Source organism: Silurus meridionalis, chromosome 28, assembly GCF_014805685.1.
Source record: "Silurus meridionalis isolate SWU-2019-XX chromosome 28, ASM1480568v1, whole genome shotgun sequence".
NCBI classification, from domain to species: Eukaryota; Metazoa; Chordata; class Actinopteri; order Siluriformes; family Siluridae; genus Silurus; species Silurus meridionalis.
Window position 1 is genome coordinate 12,060,170 of NC_060911.1, and position 23,542 is coordinate 12,083,711.

A 23,542-nucleotide genomic window follows, 5' to 3' on the forward strand; every position below is an offset into this window, starting at 1 on the left:
AATCTTTTGCCTACTGTTTAGTTCTACTGAGTATCAAAGATATAAGCAAATTTTACTCTCTACTCATTACATTTATAATTTAATATATGTAATTTTTACTTCACTATATCTTCATTGACAATGACTGTTATTAATTAAATTTCGCACGGCAGCTTTATCTGCCAGAGATACGCATATCGTCATCTTCATTTTCTTTGTCCATTGAATACTAATGTTTCTTAATAAGGACTAGTGCATCTTTAAACCTGACTTCAATATGAGTCAGTGCAGTGCTTTTTACTCATTTTCAGGTACTCTTTACACCTCTGTAAGTTATAATTGTAAGTTTATCACTAACAGAGGTGGAAAGTAATGAAGTACAAATACTTTGTTACTGTACTTAAGTAGATTTTTCTGGTATCAATACTTCACTATTTATTTTCTAAAATATAAGTTTATAAGTTAATATAATAGTTTTCTAAAACTTTTTACTTTCACCCATTACATTTTTTACAAAATATCTGTACTTTCTACTTCTTACCTTTTTAAAAACAGCCTCGTTACTTCGGTTTAAATCTATTTGGTGAAATGTCAACGTTTTCAGCCCATCAACCAATTTCCTGTCATTCCGAGGCTTTCAATCTACTACTGGTGTATCATTTCCTGGCTTTTAGACACCACAGATGCTAGTTTACAAAACTAACAATGAGCAGGCAGAGGGCAACAAGTAGTCTGGGGTTAACGTGGATAAGACAGAGGGAGTCATCGATGTAAACATGACTGAGAACCTCACTGGACACAATGAACCCTCTGGGGTCGACACACGGTGAGTTTTGTCAAAGTTTTTTCTCATAACTCCTAAATGAACTTAGATTACTGACATGTTTGATCATACAGATAGGAGCAATACATCATTCAAATCTGTAAAGAGTCTACTAACACTTATAATAACAACAAAACGTTGTGCTTTTGTAAAACAAATAAAACAGACAGGGGGCGCTCTCTGCTGTCTGTCATCTCTCTTCACAGACACATAAATAAAACCTGAATCTCAGTAAATACTTGCCTTACTGACATAATAAGTTATAAATAGAAAGCTCAAATTTACATTAAACAAATTTTCTTGATTATTTAATCAATATTAAAGTTAGAAAGGGTACAGTTTCTCCGGTATCACCTCAATAAGCGTCCGTGTGGAAACATAGCCAAGTTCTGTTTGGTGTCCTGGTAATTTATGTAATTTACACCACAATTACTTTAAAACATTGACATGAGTTTGTCTTCATGCTTCATGCAATGTTGAGTTTGGTTTTACTAATTATAAACATACATTTGAATAAAACATCCATATTTCTCCATTACCATGTTGATTAGAGTATAAAACATTGGAAAGTATTAATATAGGGTACATTTAGAACCGATTCAATCGATTGACAGCCCTGATATTAATATGAAGTGACACCCAGTTACCAGCGTGACACTAAAACAGGTAGTAATAATAGCTACTTTTTACTTAAGTACATGTCAGAGCTTAAACATCTTAACTTTAACTTAAGTAAAAAAGACTGAACTGTCGCCACCTTTGATCCCTAATGAGTGAGTCAGTGGTGACTGTAGCAAGGAAAACCCCTTAGACTTGAGAGGAACCAGACTCAGACGGGAACTCAACCTCCTCTGGGTCGCATCGAATGTCTATTTATTATAGTTCCATCATTGTTCTGTTTAGTAGTAGGTGCTTAAATTAAAAAACTGTGGTCTAGAGCCATTTTAGTGTAATGTCGAAATCAATTATAATCCAAATCCATCCTGGATCTTTAGGCTGTTGATGTGGAAACATCCCACACCAGGTAGGGCTTCGGGATGAATTAAGCAGATCCGAAAGAGAAGAAATTCTAGTTTCCTTTCTTTCTCACTCACATTGTCTCTACCTCGTGTCCATAAAAACAAATGCAATGTCACCTTTTCACCAGAGGTTACACTTCATTGACAGAAATGCCTGAATACAGCCTGAATAAAAAGACGATAAAACTGGTGTTTGGCAACAGAAGATGCACTGAATGAACGGAGTCTACAGGGAAACGAGATACTGTGGGGAGAAGAGCTGCTAATTGCCTGGATTTTTTTTTTCTTCTGCTGAATGGGCCGAAGCTTTTAAGGAGACAAACAAAGCAGTCTGCAATCGGATGGAGCGCAATCTGTCAGTTACCCCATCACAGCCAAACATTTGCTGTACAGAGAGTCTCATCATCACAAATCTGCTTGCCATTCATGGGCAATTGCAGCTAAGCGATTTTCACTTCAGCCCCCGTGTGTCGCATCATCTCTATATAATGCCAGAGCGGTTCTGTGGAGAAACAGGAAGTGCAGCTAATGTAATAAACCTTGGCCAGCTCGCTGTAGGTAGTTCTGCGTATCATTTTGTCTGCCTACCAGAATCAGGTGTAAATTAGCGCCATGTGTGTTGTTCAAAGCAGTACCGGCAATGTTGCCAGGTGTATTTTTTTTCTACAAGTCTGATCTACTTTGCACTACCAGGGGGAGTTCTTTTTTCAGCCATTGTTCATCGTTCACAGACACTATATACAGAGAACCTACACTTTTTAATACTGCTAAATAATTCTGCATCCATGCTCCTCTAACTTGCTTGGTGTAATGCTTAGTAACTAGTCCTATAATGGTGAAGTTAAAAGAAGCTGTGACATGGGCTAAGGTTCTCGATGGGCTGAGGAAGGGGAGATTAAAGATCTCATTCCAACCCCATTCTCAGAAGGTGACAGGTTTCTCAGAGTGCCCAAAATAAGTGGAATAGTGAACCAAGGGAATAGAACATCAATCATTAGAGAGTGAGGAAGAGAAGGAATGAGAAAAGAAAGAGAAAAGATTAGAGGAAAAATAAAGAGAAGAGAAGAGAGAAGAGAAGAGAAGAGAAGAGAAGAGAAGAGAAGAGAAGAGACAGAAAAGGAAGCAAAAAGGAAAAGAATGAGAAATAGGAAAATAAGAGATTGAGAAGAAAAAGGAAGAGAAAGCAAAAGGAAGAGAAAATATTAGAGGAAAGAATAAAGAGAAGAGAAGAGAAGAGAGAAGAGAAGAGAAGAGAAGAGAAGAGAAGAGAAGAGAAGAAACAGAGAAAAGAAAGAGAAAAGGAAGAAAAAGGAAGAAAAAGGAAAAATAGGAAAATAAGAGATTCGGAAGAGAAAGCAAAAGGAAGAGAAGAGAAAAGAAAGAGAAGAAGAGGAGGAGAGATAGAGGAAAGGATAGAAAGAGGAAGAAAGAGAAAAGAAAGAAGAGCTAGAGGAGAGGAAAGAAGAGAAAGAAGACATAGAGAAAGAGGACAGAACAGACCTGGACAAAGTGCGATGTTGCAGAGTTTACTCTGAGTTTCTGGGCCATCGCAGTTCCTACCACCGTGCTGAGGTGGTGTGCAGACTCGGGTACGGGTGCGGTGACCCCGACCACAGGTAAAAGAGCACAGACTCCACGGAGACCACTCCTCCCACACACCATGCACTGCCGACACAGGAAAGTAGTTAAGACACCAGCAGGACATGACAATTTAACATAATTCTTATAAAAAAAACCACATTTTGGTAGTACAGGAAAGAAACATGCATCTTGGAATATGTTAAATGGATGAGAAATGCACATACAGTGATTACAGCATTAATCAGTTTAGAGGTTGAATTAAAAAAAATCTTTTGTTTGCTGTTTTTAAGCAACAGACCAAGCTAAACAAAACTTTATTATAATCTGAACAAGAAACGACGCAAGCACATAATGACAGATCCTTGACACCATGATTCATCTTGAACACAACCTGGATTTGTGATTAAATAATGCTGTGCTTTGATTCAATAACACTAGCAGACTAAACGCTACGCTTGCAGCTTATAATCGCTTTTGATTATTTTTATTTATTTTTTTACTACTTACAGTTAACAGCATCAATATTCTCCATATGGCATGGCATAGGTCATCAAAAACCTGGCTGTGTGTTCACTTCTGGTTTACTCTCCAGGTGTACATTCCCTTACAATCTTTGAATAAAACCCTCTTTTCTCCAGTTGAACAAAGAAAGCTTGAGTCCTGCTCAAACATTTTTAATTAAAAGCTAAATCCCTTTGCACTTACCACAAAAAAAAGGTAGGCCAGGGAATGTATATAAAGCCATCCGAACCCTCTGAGCTGAATTTCCAATCCATCCATAAATAGAGGCTCTTTTTTTTCCCTCATGGCCAACTTCTCAACTTTAAACAGATTGGATCTTTTCTATTTTGAAATATTCGATACCTCTGAGCCTCATCAGTTTCAATGAAAACTATGATATTAAAGAAAGACTCAGCAACACCCTGTCCATCATTATACTAAATCTAGCAATGGGTTTCAAAAGCGTTCCAACACTTACATAATAAATATCGGTGGGCACATTTGAAGCATAAAATAAAAAAACCCTGTGAACAATTGAAACGAGTTTCATGAATTGTTCATGGAATCTGACTGTGTAAGGAACAGATATTCAATAATGTAAAGTGAATAGACGAGGCAGGTGTAGCCAAAGCACATTGCCATGTCATGTTCCACACCACTGAGGACAATTTAACTTACATAGAGCTCTCTTTACTTCGAATTTCTGATGGAAAAAAAGCCTTCAGCACAAGGTTTTAGCATATTTTCTTTATTTTCTGCATATTACTGTAAAAATCACCTGACTGCTGATGAGTGCCAGAAGGTTTTTCCTCATGAAATTATCGAGTTTTTTTGAAGGCTAAATGAAGGCCATCCAGAACTTCAATTGAATTTCAGTGAAAAAAAAAAATTTCTGCACAAGAATTCGGATAAAAGGCAGGGGTCAAATTCTTACCTCATTCAGTTCCATGTATGTCGTTTCATATATTTTCATCTATTTTATGATTTAATCCAGGGTTCTCTTTCTAGCAATAAAAACAGGGTTCTCACCCTAAAACACCCCCATTTCTGCCCCAACCAGTAACCCGGCCACTGAAAAATATAATATTTTTAATCTGTTATTATTTAAATGAACTGATTATAATCAAGGAAAATTGAAATAATCATACCTACACTAAATCAGATCAGTTCTGTATTTTTCTGATACTTATTCCTTCCACATAAAAAAATAAAGCAAAAGTAAGTTAAAATGGCAGACATGATATTATACTCATTTCTTAGCGAATGTCGGATTGGTATTTTAAAATCTAGCAAACACTTTTCACATACTTTTTTATCTTTTTACTCTCAAGTGCAAACAAATCCCATAATGGATGACATTTTGCAACATGATTAGTTAAAAGAGTGGTGGATGAAGTCGATGTTGATAGTTAGTGCACACCGACTCGAACAATAGATGAAAGAAACATAAAATGTGACATGATATGACACGGTGAGCTGAGAAGAAAAAGTCCATTAGAAGTAAATAAAGAAGAAGAAGAACAATTCAACAAAAAAACAAGACAGGAAGTGCCACTGTGCATCTGTTGGCTAACACTACCTGGACAAGGGGCAGTGTTATTGCAAACCCTTGATTCTCTTAAAGGGCCGCTGCAGTGTGTTCCGAAAGGTGAGACACATGTTCTTGTTCGCACCTGCGAACCTTGACCACATGTAACTGAGCAAGAGCTCCACTGGGACCACTCCTCAGCACCTGGGTCACCTGTGTAGGAGAAGGGTGACACCAGTTAAAAGCAGCAACAAGGTCACATAACAGCCCAGGGAGGTTTGGGTCGCTCAGAGCGCTTTGCCTACAGACATTACATGAGGTGCCACACGGGATGTATTATTTCTGCATATGTAAGCCGGATGGGCACCGTTAAATCCTAGATTTTTTTTTTCTACCTCTGCATAAATTATTTGGGGGGTAAATTAAATATTTAAACAGAGTGCATGCCAACATATGGCAGCTATCCAGGGTGTTAAATAGTGAATTCACCCTCATATATCTCTACATGAAGCATACTGGGGGAAAAAAAGGCCTAAAACACATTAATCATTGATTGCATTTATAATTAAGGAATAATATTCTGTGAATGTCTGGTCACCATGTAACAGATTCTATAAGCAGATACTTAGAAATGTAAAACTATGGCTAAATGTCATATTAGAATTTTTTTTTTTCAAGTAAGGCATGCAAACAACATAAAGAAACCAACGAAAGAAGAAAACGATTAACTGAACTAATACCAGAAAAAGGAAAAGAAAGCATTAAATGTGATAGAACATGTAGAATACATGCAAGATGGCTTACAAAAGTTAGAGAATGACCTGTGATGAATGTTAGTTTGCAACTACAGTTCTACAAAAAAATAAAATAAAACGGATCATGTCTGTACTCAACTGTAACTGACTTTTTTGTTGTTGGTTTTTTTTATTATTAAAACTGAATGCCAGTTCCTGATTTATTTTTTTTGACCCAGGATTGACAAGAAATTGAAAAAAAGCCAAGATAACAAGAGGCGTGATCAATCATATTCTGCAGATCACAGCGGTTAAGTCACTGCTACCATGATGTTAACTTCAGTTTGCGTGAGAAACATTTCTGTTGAAGACAATCAAAAAAAAGTCGACATCATGCCGCCTTAACATGTGACTTACACTGTTGCATGTTAAATATGCGTCTAAGACTGGCTCGCTTTATTCCTTTTTATCGCTGCTACATTTATATCAGACAAAGACAATTTTTTAATGATAAATATACAGTGTTACAATTGTATATACACAATTGTATTAGTTGTAATTCCCCAATGAGCGATTGCATGGCTGTTCCAAATGCAAACAAGATTAGGAATTTTTTTTTCCAGTATACTGTCATAGGTAAGAAAATACACTGTATAACATGATCTATTTATTTAATTTTTTTCAAAAAGTATGCACTATGTGAATCATATGTGAATAATAGATCTCCTATGTAGTGTACACTGATTTATAAAACTATGATTTTGTTTGAATTTTTTTTTTTTAAAGAGCTTTATTGGGCTGATCAGAAATCGAGTTAAAAAGTGGATCAATTGTTTATTATTCTATTCTTTTTCTGTTTTTCTTTCATTTCTTTTTTTTTTTTATGAAGCAGTGCAACAAATAGGACGGTCTAAAATGGTGAAAATAAAAGCATAATGTAAATGTAAACTGAAAAGTCCAAGGTGAATTAGGATGGAAAAAAAATAACAGTTAGGGTTTAGTTTGCAAAGTGGTTTGCAACTTAAAAATGTACACATCAAACGAATGGTTAAAAAAAAAAAAGCAAAGAAAAAAACAACAAAAAAACAAAAAACAAACGGACATCAACTTAAAAAAAAAAAAAAGAGAGAGAAAAATGCAAGAAAAAAAGACCCCCAGCCCAAGAAATGCTTTGTAACACATCCAAAACCCCCATGCAAAAAAAGAAACACTTAGGGGAAAAAAGTATTATTTAAAACAATATTTACTACGATTTAGTTTTTTCTTATTGTTTCAGTGACTCTCATCAATCACATAATCATGACCAGCATGCAAACTAGAACCTACAGCTTCTTCTTGTGAAAAGAAATGGATATAAAAAAAACACTTACTCTGTTCTTTCTATTACAGTAAAACAAAATTAAGAACCCAGCTGGAATTCTGATACTGAGTAATCTAATGAAGGATATGCCAACATTTCCTTGTTGAGGAATTTGATATTTCTACGGGGTCATAAATATGAGGAATAAAAATGAATATAACCAAAAAAAAGTATTCACTTTAAATGTGCATTATAAGAGAGATTGCATGCAAAGTGACTTAGATGAGATTAAGTTTAGTTAACATAAAGGAAAGAAACATAACTATTGTATTACCAGTTTGTGCCATAAATTTAGCAGATTCATCTCGCTCCTGTTGGCCCTTTGTGTCATGAACTGATCTTGGCCGTTGGCTTTTTACAGTATGCTCTCCGATCATTCCAAATTCTAGAGACAGAATAAAGGTTCATGAAAACTAGGCTTGGTACAAGATCTTCAGAGAGAAAGCAAGTAAGAGCTTAAAACAATTCTGTCAGTAGTTATAGTGTGTTGCAACTGGCAGTACATCACACATTATAAACGTTTTATATCTTGACGTGTGCTCTTTTTTTTTTACTTTTTAGCTTTCAAAAAAGAACAAACAATGGTTTATCAATGGTGTGTTGGGAGCATTAATTGGGTTCAGCGGCACATCTAAGATACATAACAACACATGCAAATCAACTCACATCGACTTTTAACAGAAGAGTAATTTAGCCTCTACCCCTCCCTCTTCCCTTCCCCAAGAGAGAGAGAAAAAAAAGAGAAAGAGTAGAAAAATGAAGGTAAAAATGTCTAAGCCATCTGAAAGCCACAGAGGAAGGGGACTGGGGGGAAGGATTGGGGGGTGGGAGGGTGCAGGGTGTCATGTGCATGCTAGATTGATCCACAGTTTCTGTAACAGATCACAGATTTTTGGGGTAATTAGTAGCTAAGATTTATAATTAGTAGAGAAATAATAATGTTGTGTTGTATCTAGAAGTATGTCGTGTTTGGTGCTGTTTGTTTATGTGATTTATTTATTTTTTTTACACAAAATTCATCAATCAGGACAAATTTGATGTTTGGAAATGTGTTGTGATGTGAACATCTTTAGTGGGACATGATTTATGAATACGGTCGGTTTTTATTTTGGTTCCTAAAATCAGATGTGAAAAATTAGACGGAATAAAAGTCATACTGTATGCAGTGATCCAATGGAATGTTTGATAATATTTCTAGATCTCCAACAAAGATGGAAAAATGATAATAACAGCCATGCTTCCATCACTAATTGGGAATTACAACTTTAGGTCAGCAGAAATGAGACAAACAAATCTTTGTGCCTCATAGCCTTTAGACAAAATCATTCATTTTTTATTCATTTTTAACCAGTTGACTTTTTCTGAAACAAACAAATATTATAGTTACCAAACATCTCTGCTGCCTTCAATGTTTTAGCAATAATAGTACTGTGCAAAGCGTTGAAGAAGTATAAGCACTTATTGCTTTGGCTTGAAGGCTACAGACATCATCTCCCAACATTTATTGCGATTCAACATTTTTACCTTGACCTATGTACGAACGTCTCCTGCAACCTCTCTGCAGCCTCTGGTGCAATCTATTTACCCCACAATAGAAACCCGTTCATTTGAGCGTGTAGTGCTTTTGCCCAGAGAACATGTCAGATAAATCATTTAAGAAGCAAGAGCACTGGAACATAGAAGTCAGAGAAACGTTATCAATGCTTGTGGTGAGGCCTGCCCTCAAGCCTGAGACTTTTCATTTCAATTACAGTCTGGCATACAGAAATGCCATTTAAAGGGGTAAAATATAGACCATGGGTTTAGCAATCATTTCACTTTTTTTCTTTCTTTTATTTTTTTGCCCCCTCGGTCTTGCTGCCCACCAGGAAGATGATTTGTTCATAAGTGATTACATACAGTGACACATGTTTCTCGATAACAAAAGCAGAAAGTTGTTTTTTTTACACTTTACCTTTAAGACATATATATATTTAACCATTCCTGTTTTATGAAACAAAATATTTTTGAAATCCGTGTAAGAAATCCCGTTACGCTTACCAGGACTGGCACTAACGACCTTTTATCTACCTGCTTCACAGGCTTGATCATTTTTAAGACCTTGTAATTGAAATATTTAAATATACAAAAAAACAATCGCTAACAGAGAAGGATGGAAGAAGAGGGGAGTATAAGGGTAAGATGGAGAGTTAGGAGGAGAAGAAAGATAAATAGTTGCAAATGCACTGGTTTACTGGTCATGTTCATTAATTTGTCATGTTCAAAAAAATATGTAATATTCTTCCACTACGATTTGGCTAAAGTGATTATTTAGTACGATCATGTCCAGAGCAACTTCAATGGACATAGGTGTAAAAATGGAGCACCATATTTTGAAAGAAATTCCGTCAGTTGGTTGGTGGTGGCGATGTTGAATTCTGTCTAATGTTCCAATCCAAAATCTCCCATAGATGTTCACCTGGTTGAGATCGAGTGACTGCATAGGCCATAAAACTTTCATTTTATACTGATCAAAGGACTCATTGAACCCCTGTACCACTCTCATCCCGGGAAAAAAACAAAAACACAGGATATAAATGTAACATAATGCTCTAAAGGTTTTCAGTCCAAATCACACCCTATCTTTGTATTGTAAAGTGGACCCAAACCATGTCAGCAAAAAGCCTCTTCACAGCCTCCTCAGCCACCAGTGCTCCACCAGCATCATCAAAACACCAATTAAGAGAATATCTTTTGGGAGAACGGTGTTTATTGGTCCTGTGGAGTTCCAGAAAATTGTAGGATCGGTGCCAAGGTTTATTGAAGCCGTTGTGTAGTTCTGTCCCCAACTCTAAGACAATTTATGTTGTTTTTCTCCCTTATATTAGTCACTTAACTGTACATACTTTACAACTTAGCTTTTTAGCAAAATGAAACACTGGAGTTATGCACATCGAAATGCTGAACATACTTATAAAAGGGAATTTAAGGGACGATAAAGCAGCCATGCAGAGATGAATAAACTCGAAATGCTTTGCCTCATTTTGTAATTGACATTCACTAATGTTGCAAAACATACTTATCTTTTTTTCTTTTTTACCTAAGCGCAATTATCATTTTATAAGTACCCAAATCACTTATGTAAAGTGCCAGTGAAGTACAACCAACATCACCTAAATAAACATTCAACAAATCTTAAAAAAATGTAAATAAACTAAAAACCAATAGCTAAGAAGCAATTTTCAGCAATGGGATCATTTTCACCAAAATACTATTCAATGTTGGAGAACTGAACACCATGTGGATGAAAACTTTTTTTATTTATTTATCTAAATTCTTTTATTACTTAAGCTGTGCCATTTTTAAAACATTTATCTCTACAGTACAGTTTACAAATGTGAACTCATTCGAACAAATTGCCCTTAATAAAATTTAGGTAATTAACAAAAACATTATTAACCTGCACTCAGAACACTGTAAGAGTTCAAACTGTTATTGAGATCAAAAGGAAAATAGAAGAATGAATGTTCTGTGCCAGAGGGATGTGAAATTACTACAATATTATACAGTAGTTTGCAAAAACATGTATCAAGGGCCACTGGTTTCCAAACAATACAGACCGAACAATGCGTATCAATTGTGAATAGTAAACAACAATGTTGCTCTAAACATATGCAGTCATACTGTATATTCACTTTTCATCTGAACAAGGAGTTTCGTTTCCACACCGTTCTGTTAGCTCATGAGAAAAATTGGAAAGTTGATGATCCTTGGCTACATGGCGGCAAAGGTCCCTCCTACATGACGCACTGCTGAATGAATGAAATGAACTGGATGGAATTCAGCTCTGTTTCATTTGTATTGCTCTGTAAACAGTCATACAGAAATGTGGGTCTTGAGATCGAGATTTCTAAGAGCAATTAAGACAGTGGCATGATTGCTTGAGATGGAAGACGGATCTTACATTTACATTTATGCTATTTGGCAGACAATTTTTTCCTGAATGTCTTGTGATCTCATTTATACAACTAAGCATTTAAGAGTGAAGGGCCTTGCTTAAGGGCCCAGCAGTAGCAGCTGGCTGGTCTAGGATTTTAACCTTCGGATCAGAATTCCAACAGCTTAACCACTGAGCTAAACTTCCCACATAGAAACAAATTGTTGTCAACGGAAGCCATGTGGGTCTCTACGGGTAATTTGTCGCCTATTTTCAGTGGCAAATTATGCCTCATGTATAGCATTAAGGGCCAATTAAACCCCTTTGGCTAATCTTCCTTTAGTAGATCTCACATGTTGGTATCTACTTGACACCAACAGAGACTAATAAAACATTAACCATCCAGAGTCCAGTATGTTTCTAGAGTAACATCTTTGGTTTATTAATGATTTAGTAGTGCACACAAACACATTAAGGAATGAAAACCATTTGACAAATTGCTTTGAAGGTAAACAGCTTATGGTAGTGGAAACCATTAGAATGTTTTGTGATGGTTGCCATTGTTCATTTAGGAGGGACATTCATAAGGAACCAGCCCAGACATTCACAAAAAAAGTGTACCAAGCTATATTTCTATTTTTTGGAACTTTTTTTATAATATAAATACTATAGGTTTTATAGTATACTGTAGAATACTATTGGTTTAAAAATAGCTTTTAGGTCTAATTGCATGCAGTGTTTTTTTTTATCCATGTTTTTAGATGCAAACCTGTTTGATGTAGTTCTACACCTTCTATGCATCGATTCCAAGCATTTTCTATGCATTAGCTAAAACTGTGTACTAAAATATAGGGTCCATAGCTAAAAAATCACAAACAATGAGCTGAGGGTTTATGCTTTGTTTGTTGATGTTTGCTGTCCATGCTGTTGGGGTGGCTCCACCGTGGTGGTATGGGGTGGCACGGGGTGGAAACTGCCACCCTAAGAAAAAGCATTGGCACCCCATCTGCCACCCAGCACTGGTATCTCGATGTATAAAATATAAATTTAATTAGTTTTTTTGACCGATTTACAGTAGCGGTGTTTCAATGTGATGCAAAAAAAACGTATACCAGTGAATAATGGTAGGAAATCTCATCTTTCTTGTCTTTAGGTCTGAAAAATGACTCTTAAAACTGGTTTGTTTAGGTGAATCAAACACATTCAATGCAACCAGCCGGATCACTGATCACATGCAAATGACACAAACTTGCTCGTTTAACAAATCGAAGCATTTGTATAAATACACATGGCATAGACTTAAACTCAGTACAGTTTTTCATAGAACTCATAGAAGTTAAATATACACTATTTGGACAAAAGTATTGGGACACCTGACCTTTCCTGCCATATGTGTTTCTTCTCCAACCTGTTACCACAAAGCTGGAGGCACACAGTTGTAAGGACATCTTTGGAAACAGTATAATAACAATTTGGCATTCACTTGAACTTGGGAACCCAAACCTGTTCCAGCATGGCAACGCCCCTGTGCACAAAGAACATATGGTTTACATGGTCTGGAGTGGAAGATCTTAAGTGGCCTGCTATAGAGCTCTGATCTCAAGCCTACTGAACACCTTTGGGATGAATACGAACGCTGACTGCACCCTCACCTCACCTACATCACCTACACCTGACTTTACTAAAACCCTTGAGGCTGATAAACACAAATGTACACAAGCTCACTCCAAAAACTAGTGGAAAATCCTCTCAGAAGAGTAGAGGGAATTATAAGTGCAAATTGGGACTAAATGTGGAATGTGGTGCCAAAAACGTTTGGCAATAAACTGTATCTTAGCACTTCATTTAATCAATGTCCGTCCAATTCGGATATCAGGTTCAGGAAAAGTCAATCACACATCAGTCTTTATTACATTTTTATAGACAATATAAAAATATACCGAATGTGTATATCATTCTTCGAATCCACATAAACCATGCAAGGATGCCTGCTCGAGGGTTGCCACCCCTCATAATTCTCATGCCACCCCCTTGCCACCCCATAATTGTATTTTCTAGCTCTGCCACACATCCCAACAAAATCATGTGATAGTTAACAATGGTCCAGGATAAGAACATCAACTTGGCAAAACCTCAGATAGACAAACACACGACCTCTGCAAGAACAAATTAATCAAGAAATTATGCATTTTTTTTTTAAATAATGATTAACCATTTAATATGAAAGTAGGTGAGAGGTAATGTTGTAATATTACATTTGTGACTTTTATACAGTAGGATGTAAATGGATTCACAATTGAAGAATCCTGAATTTTCCATCTTAACATTGAATGTTTTGCTGCGTACTGACAGTAAAATGGTGGTGTGGTGAGTGGGGGAGGGTTTGGGCAAATGGGGAGTGGTTTGTTGTCACGTCTGTCTTTGGATTTCTTCTAGATGATGTCTCAGGCAAAGCAGCATGCAGATGCAATCTTGGCATGTTTCATATAACATCTTCCCCTATTGTCTGGCTTAGACTGACACGCTCGATCCCCATGCTGAGAAAGATTAATCTCTTGAAATGAGCAATAGAAAATTGAGTGCAAAGAAGATAAGTTGGATCTGAAGACAGATGGTGAAGCATTCCTCAATAACTACTAAGCTGTGGAGATGTACATTGTAGAACAAAATATAGGACAAAATGTTGCTCATCCAATTAATTAAGATTCATTTCTTACTCGTGAGTCTGTTTCTATCTTGCTTTGCATTTTCCTCATCAAATCTCCAAAATTCCCAGGCGGTCATGATCTTCAATTTCCATCAAAACCATTATCACTGCAGTGAAGTGAAACAGCATGCCACAGCAGAGGCGTAAAGTATTTGAGTAAATGTACTTAGTTACTGTACTTAAGTTAATTTTCGGGCTACTTTCAAAATTTTCCAAAGAGTATCAACGATATAAGCGACTCTATACTTAACTACATTTATGATTTAATCAAAGCACTTCTTACTCCACTATGACAACAAACATTACCAATTATATTTTGTACCTCCGTTAAAGATACCATTTACACTCCCCTACCTGCATCTGCAGCCTGTGAGCGACTTTTTTTTAGCTCTGATGCCTCATTTTCAGTCCAAAAAGAGCTCGAATAAAATCCAAAATCTGTGAGAACCAGCTTTTGTTAAAGATGAATAAAAATATTGCCTCTTTCTGAGATTGAGCTGTGCTTTAGGTTCCCTGGTGGTCTAGTGGTTAGGCTGCGGCGCTCTCACCGCTGCGGCCCGGGTTCGAACCCCCGGTCAGGGAACCAACCCCAGCCATTAGGGTTGCACAAGCCTTAGTGCCGGTCCCAAGCCCGGATAAATGGGGAGGGTTGCATTAGGATGGGCATCCAGCGTAAAAACATATGCCAAGTCTATTAAATACTTACAGTTCGTCTACTTTGTGCCATGATACTGTCATTTTATTTGTTAATTGAAGAAACTTTTTTTGTTTCATTTTGGTATGATAAAGAGGATGCTGTGTTGATGTTCATGCAGTGTACAGGTTTACAATTTGATTTGTATTTTAGGTAATAAAACCTCTTGATGAGGACGAGTGCATCTTTGAGCCTACGTTCAATATGAGTTATTGAGTTCAATATAAGTTCAAATCAGACACTCGAAGACTTTTACTCAAGTCATATTGAAACTGGTGATTTTTTAGAATTGGTGATTTGTTTAAGTTTTGTAGTCGCTTTTACTCAAGTAGGATTTTCACGTAATCTTTAAACAATGAATTTCACTGCCAAAGATTTTATTAAAAAACTTTATTTTATTACTCGTTACAGGCCTACTTGCTAGTACTACGTATATCCCACTGATGTTTTAGACATTTAGGAAACCAACAGCAGGTGAGCTGGGAACTCTAATGCACTACAAGGTCCCCTGGTTTGGTTGCTAAGAATAGTAAATAACGTCCCAGAAATACAATTATGAATATTATATTCATGAATAATTACTAAATATATTCAGTGCCTGCTTGGGTAAGAAGTACTTGCTATGCATTTGGTTTACTTTGAGATTGACCTGTTTATTTTTAGTGACAGGTTTAGGTTTGTTCTCTAGGTTTGCTTCCTTGGAATCCAATTGTTATGATGCATGAAAGGATGCACAAACATCTTGAAAGTAAGTAGCTCCATTATCTCCATCTCTGTGCGTTTACTGAATAGCGGCTGCCAGTTCTACACTTAGCTAGCTAGAATGTTCTAAGCAAAAATACATGGAATTCATTTCCACCATCAGTTCAGAGGCAAGCAGATGCAGCTGTACTCCTGACAATAAACTGGTCAATAAATCTTAATAAAACAATAAATCTTCTTCAAGATCCAGTTGAATTGTTGTAGGGTTCGCTTTGAACTTGTTTTCTTCGTTAGGGTGATGCAGATCATCATCAATGACTGACTGCACACATGAATTGAAAAAGTTGAATCGAAAATGAAATACTTTCTATTTCAATGGCAAGTTGAGAAATGTTTTTGTGATTTAAAATATTTAAAGTACTAATTAACATTTAAGTCGATTGTTTAAACAAATTTGTTGGCACATGGTTGCCCAACACCTGGATTATTCACATCAAATGAATTTGTCTAATTTATATAAAGTTTTTTTTTTCTTTAAACACTGAAAGGATTCCTGGGTTACAAAAGGTTAAAAAGCCCTGTTCTACAATGTAGTCATATTTTCCACACTTACTCCAAAACACGGTGTAATCAAGCATGCCAGGTACACTTAGCTCCTGCCTTGTCTGGTTCGAGCACTCTAGAGATACCTGATGTGTTTTCAGATTGGCTGTTTTTAACACTATTGTGTGTTTAAAAATTCATATTTATGGTGCTTTTGAATTCACAGTTGTTCTTGTTATGCCGAAGTGTTCGTTGGCTTTTTTATCGCCCCTTCTTTCGTTTTGCAATTCATTTCTTCCCGTAGAGCACAGTTTGCATCGTAGGTCAGCAACTGCATTTGACAAGTAAACGTCTTGAAAAAAGCTTTGGAATTAATACAAAAAAGCAAAGAACTGAATAGGGTCAACTGATTACATGAAAGCCACAATCACACAGCTGCTAATCAATGTTTCTGGTCTGGTCCCCTATGGTCTCCCTTTTTTTCTTCTCACACTTCCCTTGATGTGATGCCATAATGTACTGTAGCATAAATACCATCTCTCGTATTAGGGATTAGTAAATGTTGCCTGCCGTGAAACGAAAACACAATACACAGCACTTGTCGAGATACGGCTCTTTACATCCTCTGAAGTAGCCACCTGTGATAAATAGCAGAGCAGCTATTGCAGTCCAAGTGCCTATCTATGTAGCCATCCTTGCACTGGCACTCGATGGGAATAGATAGTTGCGATCTTTGATCAGGCAGAGTCCTGGAAAAAAAAAACACTCTATCTAAGTGATTCATCCCGCCTTTTTCCCTGCACTTTCTTGTGTAGCTAAAGAGCGGCTGAATTATGTGTAGTGTCGCAGTGAAATGGCCGGTCTTTCAAAGGCAAGAGAGCAAGAGAGAGTGTAGTGTGTGTGTGTGTGTGTGTGTCTGTCTGTGTATAAGTGCATGAATGTGGGGGTTCTGGAGGAATAGGGGGATTTGTTACAAAGAGAGGGCTGAACATCAGAAAGAGGCAAAGGCTAGCAACAACAATCCGCATAAAAAAACACAACAACGCCAAGAAAGCCGAGCTTCACCTCATTCATGATCCTGCAAACACACAGATGCATATCTTACAAGCCTTTCTGCATAATATTATTTTGATCAGTGTGCTTATAGTGCGTACTGAGCTTTGAAGTAGCTCTCAGTTCTAAATTAGCGAACCCACACAAGTCTTCGCTTTTTTCTTTAGGTTTTTTTTTAATTGCACTGATGCAAACCTTTTGTTTGAAATTTACAAGCATCAGCAGTACAGCAGCATTTGGAGCCTAACAAACCTTTTTGTAACTTACTGATAATTTGCCCATGGGCAATTCTTCATGCTGATTTTCCTGTATTTTTACTGTATATATATATATATATATATATATATATATATATATATATATATATATCTATCAAGTCAAGTCAAGAAGCTTTTATTGTCATTTCAAACATATATAGCTGATGCAGTACACAGTAAAATGAAACAACGTTCCTCCTGAACCCTGGTGCTACATAAATATGTAAGGCTAAGGACTAGGTAAGTGTCCTTGCCACATAAAGTGCATCGTGTGTAACCTGCTGCAAACAGTGCAAAGACAACACAAGACAGTGCAAGTCCATATGTTTGCACTTTGATGTCCACATTTATGACATTTTCCAATCGTTTACATTTTAGTTTTTAATTCCATACATCACTCCCTTTCTACTTTACAACATCCTGTAATGTTATACCTTTTTGAATCAGTTACATTTTCTTTGTATAGCACTTTTAACAATGACCATTATCGCAAAGCTGCTTTGCAAAATTTTCTTTTTTTTACTCCTTATACTGCATGGTAGGATTTCATCTTTTAGTGAGAGAGTCGAAAAAAATGTTTAAGGTAGATTCCATCATGAAAAAAATCTTTCCATATTTAAACTATCACGATCACAATGTCCTGCTTACGTTGAATAAACCTGCTCCAGAGCGCAGTTTAGTTTACGGTTCTGTTGCTATGACAACTCCAGAATGAGCTTCGTAGAACCAGGCGATCTCAGATCAGGCCAAATGATTGTTAATAAATGAATAAATTATTGAGTAACCCACGTATGAAAAACGGATTTGAAGAAACACCCCAGTTGGACATATTTGTCCATCCAATTTTGTGTTATTTTGATCTATTCCCTACATCTGTGTTCATTTGTAGCTCAGGAATTACATATGATTAGCACATTTATCAGTAGCTGGGTCAATGGGCCTTCATGAGAATGTATTAAATACGGTTTGATCTGGTTCAGCTGGTGGGCCGGACTAGAGGCTTTTATCAAGACATTTGTTTAACACAGTTGCTAGATCTTATCCATATTACATCATTTTAAGACTATAGTTAAAAAAAAAGGTGAACTAATAAAACATCTATTTTAGTAGATACAAATCTGGTTTCAAATAATAAAACACGCAACGTGAATAAACTAATATACAAAACGTTTTAATATTTTCAGGCTGAATGTCGCAAAAATCCAAGTTACTAAATTACTAAAAGATCATTTGCAATGACGTAAAATGTAAGATTAGTTTTACTCAATTGGACATCGTGTAATTATAATATATGTTTTATGTGATTTATATACAGTTTTTTATACAGTTTGGAAACACCTAGTCGTCTATTTGCAACAAACGGGTTACTTTATGCAATAAAAATCTATAAATGTTTAGATGTTCCACTTTATTTTTTCATTTAAAAATCATCCATAGAATACCAGCTTTACACACTGGTATCCAGACAGTTTGTTTCTCCAAACGTTTCTCCAGCTGAAATACTTTTCCATACGTCTTGGAAAAGTTGCCAAAGCTGTTCTTCACTAGTTTGAGGTTTCTTTACGATTCAGTTAATCCCAAAGCAGTTCAATAGGGTTAAGGTGCAGCGATAATTATTTATTTGTTTAGGGTCAGCGATACATGATTTAATTGAATAATAGTTTCAAATCAGCCACAATATTACAAATGTTATGCTTGTTTTATTAAGTGTAGAAATCCTGGAAATCCTGAAAGTGAAAGAATGCTGTAGTTTGTAAAAGGTGAAGGATATTCGGTGAAATCACTCATATGCTTTTATGTGCACCACAAATATCCTGATTCTCTTTATGGTTATGCTGATTCTCCTCTGCCTTGCTGCTTTAGTCTGATAAATTTGTTGCAGCTTAGCTCGTACTACAGTTTCCATTTTGCACATCCACTCTGCCTAATTTCATCGATTGCCTCAGGGTGTGTGAAATAAGAGTAAAAGAGTGTTTATTTACTAAGAGATGTCGAAGAGAATAATAGGTCCATGGCTCTGCAATTCATTTTCTGCTGTTTACAGAAGACTGCAGTAATGATGCACTATTGGGTGATGGGAAAATAACCTGAGACAATGGCTCTTGACTAGTCTTGCCTCGGGACCCATGATTATCCATCAGAATTAAGTTGCACCATGCCAAGAGATTTCACTTTATCCCCTTGAAGTTTTACTTTACCAAATGAACTGTGCAGCAACAGGTTGTGTGTCGCAAGAGCAACAAAACCATGCAAATCTGTATTACGTTTCAAACCTCCGAAACAACCTTTACTAAAGACTGCAATTATATTGTAATGTTTCTATAAGATTTAAAGGCCATGCTCGGGTATTAAAGAGATTCAAATTAAAAACATATCAGTAGGGCTGCTAGAAGCATAATTATACTATTCTACATCATGCATAATGCAATGCCTTACTCCTGATGATGCTTAGGTTAAATGTAGTTCAAGCTTGTAGTGTTTGCTAATACTTCAGCACACAACACATGCTGAAGAATTTTACTATATCCAGTAAATTTCTTGCTGCGATGCAAAAAGTAAAGGTTGTCATTAGAAAGAAGAGCCTAGGTGTCATGATTAGGGTTGCAAAGAGGCAGAAACTTCACGCCAACTGTCTAAAAAATGTTAAATTTTTTTTACAAATTTACTAGGAATTTATGGGAATTAATTAGAACTTTGGGGAAATGTATATAAACTGCACTATATACGAACATAAATATAAACATTTAGTTTGGTCATAAGCTGACATGAATGCAAACATAATACAAAAATGACATTTCTGTTTTTGATTTAATTGTTAGTATATCATTGTTGCATTACAGCTTACACACAGCACAAGTTTGAAACATAAATGTATTTGTTATTTATGTAATTTACATAAATACTCAACAAGATGGACTTTTTCTTACATTATTTTGTGTGCAAGATTCAAGAAATGATGTGTGTTATGTTATGGAGAAATGCACAATGCATATGGGGGGCATGGCCTCAGTAGCCCTGCATAATGATCCTAGAATTTCCCACCAATTTTTTTCAAGTTCCTTGTTATAGGCTAACCTGCAATGTATGTATTTCCATTTTATTTCAAATAATTCCAATATATTTTCTTTAACTCTCATGGCAAGTTTCGAAAATTTCCTTGAAAATTATTGGAATTTTGCAACCCTAATCATGACAAACTGCTCTGTGAACATGTGTATGTCAATTAGGGTCTTTTTTTTTTTTTTATGGTACCAATGTTTAACAGTAGGTCGTTCCTGCTAACACATCATACGGAAAAATGCTAGCTGTCCTTCAAAATCCCATTCCAAATAATTTCCAAAATGACATCTCAAAGCAAGATGCATTAGCGTCATTAAACTAATAAATACGATAGATGAGGTGAATGAAAAACCCGAGTGCTGACAAAATGCAATATTTCTCTCCTATTTGGGTCATAATGCAAGAAAATTGGCTTCAGTGATTGAGGAAAAAGATGTATTATGAGGCGGCCAAATACACTGAAACGAGTAGCACGGCGCACTTCGAAATGTTCATCTCGATTTCTATTCGGTTCATTTTCACATCATTTATTTCGAAAAGTGAATCCTAGGGAATGCTGTAAAGCGAATAGTAATAGTAATTAAAATAAAAAAAAGAAAGAGAGAAAGAGAGAAGGTAACATTTAAGGGCAGAAAAAAACATTCCTAATGTGTCCTAGGGCTTCTATTAGTCCCTCAACAGCCCTATAATAGCAATTCTCAGTTAGCAGGGTGTCCGTGGTGTTGTGTCTGAATGGACAGGGAATTTGCACACCCACCAAAATGTCACAGCACCTGAAATTCCGGCATAAAAAAAGTAAAACTACATGGTGATGGGCAAGTTTAAGAAACCAAGACTGAAAAACAAATCCTGTTGTTCATATACTTAGGTATAAATACTATTTTTTTTGTTTTGTTTTTACTGTACTGTACATTTATTAATGTATATTCTGCATGCATTTATTTCTGTAAAGCTGCTTTGTGACAATGTCCTTCCTTAAAAGCGCTACACAAAAAAAATAATTGGTTTGAATTAATTACTTGGACTGTGTCCCAACCGCATATTATATAGGACGTACTATATAGACAGTACATTTTTCTATTTTTAAATATGCCCTGTGCATTTTCTTAAAAAAGAACAACTTTGCAACATGAGATGAATCCACTGCACTGTTTTTTTTGTAAATCTTTGAATTTATCTTACACTTGGAATGTGTATGGAATAATCCATAGATGTACCGCTATGATCATTTCCTTCAACGGACATAAAGTAATAAACCACTGCCTTAACAGAACACCATGTGAAATGATAAGAATGAACACATTATTTGTTTTCAGTCTAAACCTAAAAGTTCTATTTTAAGAGCTTAATGTCACAAATTCATCAAAATTCTAAAGTCCCACATGGTGAATAAATCTATCACTTCAGGTGCCACATTGTTTACCAAGTCGTGAAGTGAGATTAATCAAGATTAGGAGTCTTGATTGCCATACAGAAGGGACAGAGATTTATCAACCAGAAGCGCTAAAGGTTTTCTGTCATATATAACAGCGATTTTCATGAATTTATCCTCCCACCTCTGTCACAAGTCTCTCATGGCCTTTTTTTTGTATCCATTTTAAAACCAAGGCTTTTTGCATTATTGTTGGAGCCGATAAGCATGAAAAAAATAGAAATGAAAGAATATATCGAGATGTGTATTATGGCACAACTCTGGTGTGTATTTTTGCTGCTGTTGTTATTTGAACTGCACCATCTGTTACAATTAAAAGTCACACTTCTTTGAGCATCAGATATTATTCAGAGGTAAAAGGTGGGCCCACCTTTGTTCATGGGGCGTATGCTGTCTGTCCACCACCTCTTGCTGGTGCCAAATGCTTTTGCTTCATTTCAGTTCAAAGCCTGCTGTGAGTAACTGATGGTCTGAGCGAGGAGTGGGAGTGTAGGGACCTGGGCCAAACAGCCATAAAAACAATGAACGGATGAATCTATGACGATATATTCAAGACGGTCTTCAGCCATCCGCGCCTTGTTCCAAGTTGGCAACGGGTGACTTCGAAAGTGGGAGGAAAAATAATTGCAGCAAATCTGATACATAAATTGTCTGTCCCTGTGCACCATGTCTGTATCTCATTCAGCCCAAGGAAATGGTATGAAAAGCCCCAGAGACTGCTGGAGATTTTTACAATAAACAAGTCGTGCAGTAATCGCACAAAATCCTGAAGGAATATCAATCACTACATTTTTTAAGATATTTTTTAGCACAAAAACAAACAAAAAAATATTCAGTTCTTCCTCCCTCAACACCTTTCTCTCATGGTCCCCACAAAGACCATGTGGCATGTGGAATCTTGGGAGAGGCAGTGCTTTAGCTCCAGACTGAGTGATGTGTGCAGCCCTGCATGAACGTAGCCTCTATTCCTGATGCCTGCAACATTTCTTTTGTTTTTGCCACCTCCCTAAACACATGTGTACACACTCTTGAGCCACTGCCATTGTTTTACAAAGACCTGTCTGCTCTGTGCATAAAAACACACCAGAACAGTTGCCTGAAACTTCTAGAAATGTCAAGAGTAAGCCAAAATAAGCATGTTTATAATATGTTTATTATTTTTAGGGGTGACCCTGAATAGTCGAAGTTTTGATGCGGGTGGTATGTAACGAGGATTACGCCATTTTGGTTATATGGGGGTGTTCAATGTCTGATTTCACGTAGAACTACCGTTTTTCTTTCAATACATCCCTATTATAATCATGCTGTAAAAAAAAATGTGAAAAGAAAGAAGCTTATAATAAATATTTTTAATGTGTGAATAAATCCAACCCCTGTGACAGGGTGAAGTTTCCCATGACCCGTGACCGGCACAGGCGCATTTTGGTGACAGGGATTTATACATTTAACAATGTCTGGGAGATTCTGTAAAGGTATATATCTCCTCTCGGAGAGGTTTATTCTCTCTCTTGGTCAAGTTAAACATGCTCCTGAGGCTCCAGTGACCACTGCTCCTGCCCCTCTCCCCTCCGTGGATCTTCCCACCTCATCCAGGCCTGCCTCTGGATAGTGTTCTCTTCAACTGGAGGCCACTCTGTGCAGCTTGGGACGCAT

General features: G+C 36.5%; 1 protein-coding gene across 3 annotated transcripts in view; it reads right to left on the reverse strand.

The window, feature by feature from the left end:
* Window positions 1–23,542, reverse strand: part of adgrb3 (adhesion G protein-coupled receptor B3) — a 187,947-nt gene that overhangs the window by 82,440 nt on the left and 81,965 nt on the right. The window contains exons 3-5 of one of the 3 annotated variants that reach the window (XM_046843053.1): window positions 7,800–7,910; window positions 5,483–5,644; window positions 3,322–3,486 (exon numbers count right to left, since the gene is read on the reverse strand). In XM_046843053.1, the coding sequence (XP_046699009.1) occupies window positions 3,322–3,486; window positions 5,483–5,644; window positions 7,800–7,910 (438 nt within the window). The remainder of the gene's footprint in view (window positions 1–3,321; window positions 3,487–5,482; window positions 5,645–7,799; window positions 7,911–23,542) is intronic. The other 2 variants (XM_046843054.1, XM_046843055.1) reach the window with 2 other exon arrangements.